At 63.6% G+C, this 11844-nt stretch overlaps 1 protein-coding gene across 7 annotated transcripts in view; it reads left to right on the forward strand.

Moving 5' to 3' along the window:
• CACNA2D2 (calcium voltage-gated channel auxiliary subunit alpha2delta 2) overlaps positions 1-10767 on the forward strand; it is a 167337-nt gene extending 156570 nt beyond the window's left edge. For all 7 annotated transcript variants that reach the window (XM_068694168.1, XM_068694170.1, XM_068694169.1 and 4 more), the window contains 16 exons: positions 1647-1707; positions 5700-5797; positions 5910-6000; positions 6161-6223; positions 6328-6431; positions 6509-6607; positions 6723-6817; positions 7018-7065; positions 7170-7241; positions 7416-7568; positions 7653-7705; positions 7802-7857; positions 7976-8099; positions 8197-8306; positions 8434-8522; positions 8847-10767. In XM_068694168.1, the coding sequence (XP_068550269.1) occupies positions 1647-1707; positions 5700-5797; positions 5910-6000; positions 6161-6223; positions 6328-6431; positions 6509-6607; positions 6723-6817; positions 7018-7065; positions 7170-7241; positions 7416-7568; positions 7653-7705; positions 7802-7857; positions 7976-8099; positions 8197-8306; positions 8434-8522; positions 8847-8975 (1445 nt within the window). In that variant the 3' untranslated portion in view covers positions 8976-10767. The remainder of the gene's footprint in view (positions 1-1646; positions 1708-5699; positions 5798-5909; positions 6001-6160; positions 6224-6327; positions 6432-6508; positions 6608-6722; positions 6818-7017; positions 7066-7169; positions 7242-7415; positions 7569-7652; positions 7706-7801; positions 7858-7975; positions 8100-8196; positions 8307-8433; positions 8523-8846) is intronic.
• The last annotated feature ends 1077 nt before the right edge of the window (positions 10768-11844 follow it).

Below are 11844 nucleotides of genomic sequence, written 5' to 3' on the forward strand. Positions count from 1 at the left end.
CCCGTTTGCCGAACCTGCAAACCACCACCGACCCCCTGCCTCCTCCTTCCTCCTCCTCCTCCTCCTCCTCCTCGTCCCCCACTCCTCCAGCCCCCCCTTTATTTGGAAGCAACATGTCTTGTTATGTCCATGAGAGCTTTCCCACGGTTACCCCCACTCCCTTCCCGTGCATCGCTCCGAAATCCGACCTGACACCGCTCAAGAGCCGGTCTCATCCGAAACCCTTTCTGATTGATGAGGTTTTTCGTAGCCAGCCCTGGATCCTGCTCTTCCTCCTCCGCCGATCCCTCTTCTTGCCGCCCTCTCCCTGCTCTCACCCCTCCAGCTCTCTTCTCCCCCCCCCGACCCCGGCTCCTTCGCTTCCCCCCCCTCCAAGACAACTCAACCTGAACGGGATAGGGCTGTGCAGAGCGGGGCTGGGGGGTGCGGGGTGGGGGGACGGGGCCCAGGGACCCCGGTGGTGCCCTCAACATCGCTCCCGCCACCACCTTCACCCTCTGGGTCGGGCTTTTTGGGGCAGCCCCCGATGTCCCCGTGTCCCCGGGCATTGGCTCCGTCCCGGCACCAGCTCTCACCCCGGGACTTGGAGCCCCTCGGCGTGGAGGGGGGGCTTAGGGTGGTCTCCCTGTGGTTGTCACCGATGCCACCCATGGTGGGACGTGGCCCGCGTCCCCCTGCCGTGTGGGGTGCATCCCCTGGCCTGGGTCAGCCCGGCACCCGCGTGGCTCCGTGGGGAGGACGGGGAGGGGACAGCGGGGACAGGAGATCGGGGGCAGCAGCAGGCGGAGGCGCGAGCGTCCCCCTCAGCCCTGTCCCATCAGCCTTGAGTTGCCTCCTCCCGGCGCCCCTGCGATGGCGATGCGGATGGGCTCAGTACGAGTGTTTTGTACTCCTCTCCTCCTCCTCCTCCTCTTCCTCTCATCGGCTTGTACCCAGCCCCTGCCTACAGCCCTCGGAGAGCAACAGTCCAACCTCCGGCCGGGCCGGGCCGCGCAATGCACTGAGGGGGGCGGCGGTGCCCGCCGGGGTGGGGGGGTGACACCGTGGGGACCCTGGGGTGTCCCGTGGCACCTCCCTACGCACGTCCCCGGGGGGTCCCGCCGCCCCGGGGATGGGAGGGGGGTGCCTGCGGCAGGACCCCGCGGTGCGTTGCGCGTCCCCTCGCCCCGGGGACGAGCCGCTGGTTGGACTGTCCTCGTCAAGGTGCCCGGTTTGGCCATGCCGATGCCTGAAATCTCCTTTTCTCTCTGACGACCAAGTGTTTCGGTGGTTCTCCTGCGCCCACGAGCACAGCATGCGGTTCCCTCCCGTTGTCGATGACCCTAATAAGAGAGAGACGCCACCAGCCGCGCATATATACGCACGTGGACGCGTGCCTATATATGTGTGTGAGCACGTACACGCGTGTCCCCACGTGCCGCCCCGCCGAGCCGAGCGCGCTCGCGCCGCCAACCAGCCAATTCGGTCCAAATCCTCCCAACGTGGGGGGCGGCCGGCCGGCACGACGGCCTCTCCTTTCTCTCTTGTCACCGACGCAGCCGGTCTCTTTCCCTGCCCTCTCTCTCTTGTCTGTCTCTCTCCCTCCTAATGCCCCCCGGCGCCCCCGTTGGCAGCCCCCGCCGGATAACGTCGCCTTTCTGTTGCAGATTTTGAATACCTGCTGCCAAACAGCTTTGAGTCGGAGGGACATGTGTTCATTGCTCCCAGGTAGCTCTGTGTGTGCGCTTGCCGAGGTGTGCATCCCCTCCCCGGCCCCGCTGACCCCCCCCCCTTCTCCCACCTCCCCTCGCCTCGTCGTGCCTGTCCCCCGCTGCTGTCTGTGTCGTGTTCCCGCGTGCCGTGCGGTGACGGGGGCTGCGGTCCCCCACGGGGACGGCGTTGCTCATCCGTGCCCAGCCGGTCGCGCGGTGCGCTCTGTATGGACGCGGTATATATGGACGCGGCGTAGCCCCGCCTGCACGCGTGCATATATAGGTATAGTTTCTGAAAATCCCAGACAGACAGACAGACAGACAGATGCGCCTGGGGTGGGAGGGACCTCGGAGATCACCCAGTTCCAACCCCCAGCCATAGGCAGGGACGCCACCCACCAGATCAGGTTGCTCAGGGTTTCGTCCAACCTGGCCTTGACACCTCCGGGATGGGGCATCCACAGCTTCCCTGGGCAGCCTGTGCCAGTGCCTCACCACCCTCTGAGGAAAGGATTCCTTCCTAACATCCAATCTAAATCTCTCCTCCCCCTCCAGCCTCTGATCAGCTTTGTGGCCCTCCTCTGGACCTGCTCTAACAGCCCCACATCCTTCTCGTGCTGGGGGCCCCAGGCCTGGACGCAGCACTGCAGGTGGGGCCTCAGGAGGGCAGAGCAGAGGGGGACAATCACCTCCCTCCCCTGCTGGCCGCTCCTTGTGACACAGCCCGGGATGCAGTTGCCCTTCTGGGCTGCAAGTGCTCACTGCTGGCTCATGTCGGGCTTCTCATCCACCAGAACCCCCAAGTCCTTCTCTGCAGGGCTGCTCTCAGTGGGTTCTTCTCCCAGTCTGTCCTGTCTGGGATTGACCCAGCCCAGGTTCAGCACCTTGCACTTGGCCTTGTTGAACCTCACTAGGTTCATGCGGGCCCACTTCTCAAGCTTATCCACTGAATGGTCCACCCAGAAAATCCATCTCTCTCCAATTTGGAGACCAGGATGTCATGTGGGGCCAGGCCAGAGGCCTAGCAGAAGTCCAGGCAGATGATATTGGTTGGTCTTAGCTTGCCGACTGATGCAGTCACTCCACCACAGAAGGCCACCAGAGTGGTCAGGCACGATTTGCCCTTGGTGAAGCCGTGCTGGCTGCCTCGGGTCACCTCTTTGTCTTGCACGTGCCTCGACATAGTTTCCAGGAGGATCTGTTCCATGATCTTGCCAGGCACGGAGGTGAGGCTCACCGGTCTGTAGTTCTCTGGGTTTTCCTTCCTACCCTTTTTAAAAATGGTAGTGATGTTCCCCCTCTTCCAGTCACCAGGGACTTCACCCGACTGCCAGGACATTTCACATGTGATGCAGAGAGGCTTGGCGGCTACATCAGCCAGTTCCCTCAGCACCCTGGGGTGGATGCCATCAGGCCCCATAGACTTGTAGGTGTTTAGTTTCATCGGGTGGCCTCAAACCTGCTGAGTCCCTTCCTGTTGTCCCTCGCCGAGCTCAGTCCCATCCGTGCCTTGGCTTTCCTGATCCCATCCCTGCGCCCTTCCCAGGCCACACGTCCCTGCTCCCACTGCCTGTGCCTCATTCTGACCAGCAGGTCCTTGCGCAGCCATCCCAGTTACTTGCCCCCCTGCCTACCTTTTTACACAGGGGGACGGAGAGTTCTTGTGCGCTAAGGAAAACCTCCTTAAAGAGTCTCCAGCTCTGCTCAGCTCCTTTGTCCCTACGGACAGTGTTCAGGGGATCTCAGCTCCTAGGTCTTTAAATAGCTCGAAGTTTGCTCTTTGAAAGCCCAGGGCCTCACTTTGCTCTTTGCCAGGCCCTGTATTCCTCAAAATCACCAACCCAACCCGGGCATGGGCACTGCAGCCCAGATTTGCCTCCAGTCTCGACCTCTTTAGCGAGTTCTTCCACGCTGGTGAGCACCAGGCCCAGCAACGCTTCTCCTCTGGGCGGTTTGCCTCGAGCCTGGAGCAGTTATCATCACCGCAGTCTGTGAACCTCCTGAGGTGCTCCCAGCCCTGCAGCTTTCCCCACAGACACCCGGGAGGTCGAAGTCCCCCGTGGGGATGAGGGCGTGCGAGCGCGGCGCTTCTTGTAGTTGCAGCACAAAGGCCTCGTCCACGGGCTCCATGGATCAGGCAGCCTGGAGAAGGCCCCAGCCACCAGCTGGGCTTCATCGGTGCAATCCTTGACTCACCCACAAGCTCTCCGCCTGCCCCTGGCCGTTTCTCAGAGGCTCCTCTTCACAAACAATCCCTTCCCTAATGTAGAGGGCAACACCCCCGTCCCTTCCCTGCCCATCCCTTCTGAAGAGCTTGCAGCCCTCTCTCCCGCTGTTGCAGTTACGTGGTGGGTCCCACCACATTTCCATGACAGCAATCAGCTCGGATTTGTCTAATTGCACCGTGGTTTGCACTTCTTGCCTGCTTCCCGTGCTGCGTGCATTGGTGTCAAGGCACGTCAGCGGGGCAGTTGGTCACACCACGTCTCCAAAACTATTCCCGATCACGCTGGGACAGGTCACGCGTATTTCCCTGCTGTTAATTAGAGGGACATTGTTCTCAGGCATGCTTCCTGCACTCAGGGGCGCATCCCCTTCCCCACCACGGCTAGTTTAAAGCCCTGCAGATAAGCCCAGCCAGCTGGCTGCCCACAACACCCCTGCCCCACCTGGACAGCTGTGCCCCATCTGGCACCAGCGTGCCCGGGCCCTCAAAAGTGCATCCAAAGTCACAAAACCCCAAACCTTGGGCACGGCACCAGCCTCACATTTATGGGGCCTGCTGGTGGGTACTTTATGGCTGCAGTTCGTGGGGACGTCAGTGGGGCGATCCTACAGCGCACGGCTGCTTGCAGCACCCACGGGTGCCCCATGCCCTCAGCAGTCATTGCTCAGTTTACTGATTCGTTACAAAAATCACTCAAAATGCACAGCTGAGGAGCTGTCACAGGTGGCTTTGGGGTTGTCTCAGGTGCAATGCGCTGGGGCGGTGAGGTCTGAGAAATGCGGGAGCCAAAGCAGAACCTTAAGGAGAAACATAAAACTGCTATTTTTATGAACCCAGCCCATCGATGCAGTCAGGATGGTGCCGGAGGTGGGGCAGGAAGGAGTGCCTCTGCCCCGTGGTGCCCCCCGGGGCTGTTTAGTTAGGAAGGCATGGGGCAGGGGTGGGCACGGCTTTTGCAGCTCGATCTGCAGAGCTTTGGGTGCAAAAACAATAAAAAGGGGGGTCTGGAACTCGAGGTGAGCGCTCCACATCCTGGGAGCAGCTCCGTGAGCCCCCTCCCTGCCGGCACGGCCCGGGGGGTGCCCTACAACGTGGTCATTTTCAGAAACCGTATATCCCGTGTTCTCCCCATGGGTGTGCAAGTCCCTGTGTCCGCGCGCGTCCGCGTGGCCGTGCAGGTGGCTGCTCCCCCCCGAGCGGGGACGCGGCGACCCAGGGAGGGGGTCCCAAGGCAGCCCCCTCCCCAAAATCGCCCCGGACATGCCAGCAGCTGGCCCTGGGGTGCAAAGGGCCGGGTGGGCACGGTGTCGCTGCCCTCCCCGTCCCCAGGGTCCCCAGCGTGAGCCCAAGGTAAGTCCTGCTGCCGGTGGGTACAAGCAGGGACACGGGGCGCGGTGGCAGAAGTGGTGGCACTCTCCCAGTACGGGGAGAGCAGGGGCAGGGGTGCATCAGTTTGTGGCAAACTGGGCAAACTGGGATGCCTTCAGACATCATCCAGCACCTGCGAGGGCAGCCCTGGGGCTCGCGCACCTCCAGGGAGGTGACAGCGCCTTGGTGGCACCGCAGTGCCCACAGAGGTGACAGAGCCAGGGGCACGGCGGGTGGCAGAGCTGCCCGCAGCCCGGCGTGGCTCTCCACGGGGCGAGGAGGTGACACGGGGCCCGTGGGCACCTGGCTGGAGCCCAGCAGGAGAGGGGACACGAGCACGACCAGCGCGGGGGGAAAACTGACCTTACCTTTTCCATCCTTGCAAACCACAAACGTTGTCACCCAAACCCCAGAGAGTATTGCAAAGACCTCGACTTGTCGGATAACAACACCGAGTTCCTGGAGAACTTTATTGCCCTCATGGAAAAGGTGACCCCAGACTCCAAGCAGTGTGAGTAGCCAGGGCCGGCTCGCAGCGGGGCGCGGGGCGTTGGGGTGGCAGCGCCGGGGCGCGGGTGGCCCTGCGGACACCGGCCCTCACCTCCTGCTCCTCCTCTCCCAAGGTGACAATTTCCTCCTGCACAACCTGATCCTCGACACGGGCATCACGCAGCAGCTGGTGGAGCGCGTCTGGAAGGACCAGGACCTCAACACGTAGGCAGGGGCCAGGGGACCCTTCCCCGCAGCCGCCCCTGGGGACGCAAGGGCAGAGGGGCTCAGGGACATCGTGGGGTGGGACAGGGGACAGGGACAGAGCCAGGGGGGTGAGCAAAACCCCACCAATGCCCGGCATCCCCGTCCCCTCTCCCTGCAGGTACAGTCTCCTGGCTGTCTTCGCAGCCACCGATGGGGGCATCACCCGCGTCTTCCCCAACAAGTGAGTGTCCTGGCGGGGTTTGCGTGCCCAGACCCTCGTGGTGACACATCCGATGGCAGAGCCAGGGACAAGTGACATCCACGACCGTGTCTGCTCCTTTCCAGGGCTGCGGATGACTGGGAGGAGGAACCGGAGCCCTTCAATGCCAGCTTCTACCGCCGGAGCCTGGATAACAAGGGCTACATCTTCAAACCGCCCTACCGGGACGGTGAGTGCCAGCAGGGCGCCACGAGGTGTCCCAGGCTGGCCCTGCGTGTCCCCTAATGCCACCCCTGCCCTCTGCAGCCGGATACCGGGGGCTGGATCTGGAGAACAACACCATCGGGATCCTGGTGAGCACCGCCGTGGAGCTCAGCATCGGGGGCAAGACGCTGAAGCCGGCAGGTGAGCAGGGGCCGGGTCCCGGTGCCGCTGGGCTGGGGACAGCCCTGTCCCCACCCCAAGCCAGGGCTGACCCTGTCCCCCCCGCTGCCTGCGGCTCCCCTTTGCTCTTCCCCAGTGGTGGGGGTGAAGCTGGACCTGGAGGCCTGGGCGGAGAAGTTCAAGGTGCTGGCAAGCAACCGGACGGACCGCGACCAGCTGGGCGCCCGCCGGGTATGCTGGGGACAGGGACGGGGACAGGGACGGGGACAGGGACAGGGACAGGGACTGGGCTCTGCTCAGTGGGGAGGTGGCTGGGGAGCACTGCCGGGCTGTGCTGCCCGTGTTCCCTCTGGCTCATTGGGGACATCCCGCTGGGGACGGGTGGCCCTGGCAGGGGAGGACGGCGCCCCTAACCCCATTTCGGTTGACAGTGCGACCCCTCGAGCAGCTGCGAGATGGACTGCGAGGCCAACAACAAGGTGGGTGGTGGGCAGGGCTGGGGGCACAGCGAGGGTCCGGAGGGGGGCCTGCTGGTCCCTGTCCCCCTTCTTCCCTCCAGGGTGACCCCGTTTTCCTTCCCCAGGACCTCATCTGCGTCCTCATTGACGACGGAGGCTTCCTGGTGCTCTCCAACCAGGAGGATCACTGGTACCAGGTGAGCGCTGCAGCCCCCAAAACGCCCCTCTCCTGGGGTGCACGAGGGAGCTGAGGACTCCAGCCTCGTGCCACACGTGGTGTTACACCCCCCGAGTCCCCGCTGTGGGAGACCCGGAGGCGCAGTCCCATCGCCCCCGCTGGGTGCAGACCCGGTTTCGGTGTCCCCATCCAGGTGGGCAAGTTCTTCAGCGAGGTGGACGCCAACCTGATGTCCGCCCTCTACAACAACTCCTTCTACGCCCGCAAGGAGTCCTACGACTTCCAGTCTGTCTGCGCCCCCGAGGCCCAGAGCAACACGGGGGCTGCGCCCCGCGGCGTCTTCGTGGTGAGTGCCCCCAGGGACCCGCGGGGCGCCCTGGCACCACGCCGGGACCCGCTGCCTCACTCCTGCCCCTCTCCTTACTCGCAGCCCACCGTGGCCGACCTGCTGAACCTCGCCTGGTGGACCTCAGCTGCCGCCTGGTGAGTGCCATCTGTCCCTCCTTGGGATGCCCCTGGGGGACACCGGCGTGTCCCCAGGGCCGGCACAGCTCATGTGGCCGTGCGCTGCGTCCCCAGGTCCCTCTTCCAGCAGTTCCTCTACGGCCTCACCTACAGCAGCTGGTTCCAGACAGGTGAGTGCAGGGACGGGGACGCAGGGGCGGGCGGGTGACATCCCCCTGGCCAGGGACACGCAGCCCCAGGCCCCCCATGCCCCCTGTGCCCCCGTCCCACGGCACTGTGCGGGCGCAGAGGACGTGACGGCGGACAGCATGGAGGCCCGGGAGACGAGCTGCATCATGAAGCAGACGCAGTACTACTTCAGCACCGTCAACGCCACCTACAACGCCATCATCGACTGCGGGAACTGCTCCAGGTGGGTCTGTCCCTGCGGCTGGGGGGCTGCATGGCCCCGTAGGCTTTGTATGGGGACAGAATGGGACGGGACAGTGACCAACCTCGCGCCCCCCCAGGCTGTTCCACGCACAGAGGCTGGCCAACACCAACCTGCTCTTCGTGGTGGCCGACAAGCCCCTGTGCAGCCAGTGCGAGTCCGTCAAGCTGCTGCAGGCGGAGGTCAGGGGTATCCTTTGGGGAGCCGGGGGAGGGAGCGCGGGGGGGGTGTGGGGTCGGGGGAGGGGGCTGCCCCGTGGTTGGGGTCGTCCCCGCCACTGCCAGCCTGGTCCCCGTGGTTTCCTTGACCCGCGAAGCTCCCCCGAGAGACCCGAACCAGTGTGAGCTGGTGGACAGGCCCCGCTACCGGAAAGGTCCCCACATCTGCTTCGACTACAATGCAACCGTACGTGGGGGGCGCGGGGAGGGATCGGGGCGGGGGGCTGCCCACGGGGAGGGGAGCAGAGCTCTGGGGAATCCCTGGGGGGGGCAGAGCCATGGGGTGACCTCCTGGGGGGGGAAATGGAGCTTTGGGGGGACCCCCGGGGGGAGATCGGAGCCCTGGGGGGACCCTGGGGGAGCGGAGCCATGGGGGTCTTGGTGGGCAGCACCGTGGGGGTCTGTGGGGTGGGAGCAGGGGACGAGGCACATTGGGGTCACATCGGGTGCCCCTGGGGCTCGGCGGCAGCTCCGGGGGTGCCCCACGGCCGCTCTCCCTTTGCCCCCCCAGGAAGATACCTCAGACTGCGGCCGAGGGGCTTCCTTCGCCCCCTCCCTCGGGGTCCTGCTCTCCCTGCAGCTGCTGCTCCTCTACTCCAGCGCCAGCCGGCACCCGCTGCCCCCGGCCGCCTGCCTTTAACCCGCGCCCACCGCCCTCCTGTTCTCTCAGCCTCCATCTCCATCCCCTCCCGAGGCCCCGGCGGGACGGGAGCCACCTCCCTGGGGACCCCCCCCAGCCCCGGGGACGCCCCCCCCCTGCGCTCCCCACGGCCGCATCCAAAGAAGAGCCGGGGTGCGGGCAGGGGCCCCCCCAAAAAACCAGGAGGGCGTCCGGCCGCCCCGGCCGCTCGGACTCGGAAAGCCCCCGCCTTGTGCCCCCCCCACACACACAGCATCATCCTTCCCCCCCCTGGTCCCTCGCCTATTTTTTTAGCCTGAAGATTTTAAACCAGATCTTTCTACGTTGAGTTTCAGCCTGGAGAACGACGGCGTTTGTGGCCAGCGATGAGGACACGTGGGGAAAAAACATAAAAAAAAAGAGAAAAAAAAAAAAACAAAAAAAGAGGGGGGAAAAAATATAACCTGAAAATAGGGAAGGTGATGGAGACGGTCGGTATGATTTATCGGGGGGGGGTCCGGCCCCCCGGGCGTGTGGGAGGACAGCGGCGGGTGGCAGTGTCCCTGCGGGGAGCCAGGCGTCGCCTTTGCCGGGACGGGGCCGAGCCCACGGTCCCCGCTCTCGGCTCATCTGCTCTCATTCATCCTTGGGCACAGAAATTGGGGTGAAAAAGGAGGAAAAAAAAAAAAAAAAAAAAAAAAAAAAGTACTTTTTTTTTTTTTTTCTTTTCCGTTCTGCAGATCACTGTGAAACCCTTCCCGTCCGCCCGCCCCAGCCCTGCTCGGCCCCTCCGTCCCGCCCTGCCAAAGAAACCGCGTGCCGGCCAGCGGGACCGGGCCCCAAAGGGATGCGCTGTGTGTCCCCAAATGGGATGGGACGTGTGTCCCCAAAGGGATGCGCTGTGTGTCCCCAATGGGACAAGCTGTGTGTCCCCAAATGGGGTGCGCTATGCATCCCCAAAAGGACACGCTGTGTGTCCCCAAAGGGACAAGCTGTGTGACCCCAAAAGGGACACACTGTGTGACCCCAAAGGGACGCACTGCCTGTCCCCAGCAGGACACGCTGTGCCCCAAAGGGACACGCTGCCTGTCCCCGAGCCTCCCGTGTCCCCAGCGGGGCCGTGCCGGGTGCCACCAGGTCCCCGCTGGGTGCCCCCAGCTCCAGCCCCACGGGCGTGGGGCTTTATTTTTGGGTGGTGGGAGGGATGGGAGGGGGATGTGGGGACAGGAGCAAACCCACGGACCACCCGGGGACGGCGGGGAGGGGGCCGGGGAGGCGCTAATTAGCGCTGGGGTTAATTAATGGTCATTCTGCTTGTCGCTTTCTCGGTGTGTGTTTGGTTCCTGTCTCTGGGCCCCGTGTTTGAGCAGATGGCTCTGTGTTACCGGGAGTGTGTGTACTGCTGTAGTCTAGTTAGGTGCTGCACCAGCCCCCCGCCACCATCCAGACCCTATAAATATGCCCATGTCACCCCCTTTGCGTTCAAATCCAGGAGGGGGGGGGGTGTCACGGCCCCCGCCCCGCCAACCGGGGCCGTGGCCTGCCCCGTCCCCACCCCGAAAGCTTCTCTCTGCTCATCCAAAAGGCTTTGGGTTGGTTTTTTTTTTTAATTACTTTCCTTTAATTTATTTTTAATTTTTTTTTCTTTTTTTTTTTTGTACAGAAGAGTTGGAAAACTCCCCCCCCCCCCCAAAAAAAAAAACCAACAACCAGACAATTTGTAAGATATCGTGCGTGTGACTCCTTGTAAAATATTTTCAAATGGTTTATTACAGAGACTCAGTTATTAAATAATGTTCATATTTTCACTTCACAGGCGGTGGCTGCGTCATTGCCCTTGGGGGGGGGGGGGGACAGGGACCCCGTTGTGTCCCCTCGCTGTGCCGGGGCCTGGGGGACGCAGCAGGGACTGGGGGGGGACACGGGCAGGGCGCGGGTGGGGGGGGACACGGGTGGGTTTGTGAGGCCGTGGGCAGGGTCCCCAGGCTGCCCCCCAGCCCCGTGTCCCCTTGTCCCCGTGTCCCATGGGGCCGTGTCCCCTGTGTGTCCCCTCTCCCTGTCCTACGCCCATGTCCCCCATGTCCCCCGTGTCTGTGTCCCCCTGGGGCAACCCCCCCGTGCCCACCTGTGCCCCCAAACCACGTCCCCCAACCCCTGTACCATGTCCCCCGTGTCCCCTGCCTGTGTACCTCGTGTCCCCATGCCCCTGTCCCTGTATCCATGTCCCTGTGCCTGTGTCTCCCATACCCACATCCCCCATATCTACGTCCCCCGTGCCCCCCATGTCCATATCATGCCTGTCCCATGTCCCGCGTGTCCCCTATGCCCACACCCCCCATGCCGGTGTCCCCATTGTCCCCCACACCTTCATCCCCTGCATGTCCATGCCCCCTGTGTCCACATCCCCCATACCTACACCCCCTGTGCCCCCATGCCCACCCCATACTCACCCCATGTCCCCATGCCCATGTCCCCCATACATCCATGTCCCCCATATATCCATGTCCCCTGTGTCCTTGTCCCCCATATCTATGTCCCGTGTCCCCCATACCCACAATATACTTGTCCCATGTCCCCTGTGTCCCCCATATGCCTGTGTCCCCATATCCATGTCCCCCATATGTCCCCCTATCCATGTCCCCATATCCATGTCCCCCTATCCATGTCCCCATATCCACGTCCCCATGTCCCCATATATGTGTCCATCCCCCCATGTCCCCATGTCCCCATATCCATGTCCCCATGTCCCCATTCCCCCCCCACCCTCCCAGTGGGCGTGGCTCCCCCTAGCCCCGCCCCCTCCCTCCCCAAGCCCCGCCCCCTCCCTCCCCCCGCCCCCTCCCTCCCCCCTCCCCTTCCCGCACCTCCCACCCCTCCCTCCCCTCCCTCC

This window comes from Anas acuta, chromosome 11 (genome assembly GCF_963932015.1).
Source record: "Anas acuta chromosome 11, bAnaAcu1.1, whole genome shotgun sequence".
Taxonomy (NCBI): domain Eukaryota; kingdom Metazoa; phylum Chordata; class Aves; order Anseriformes; family Anatidae; genus Anas; species Anas acuta.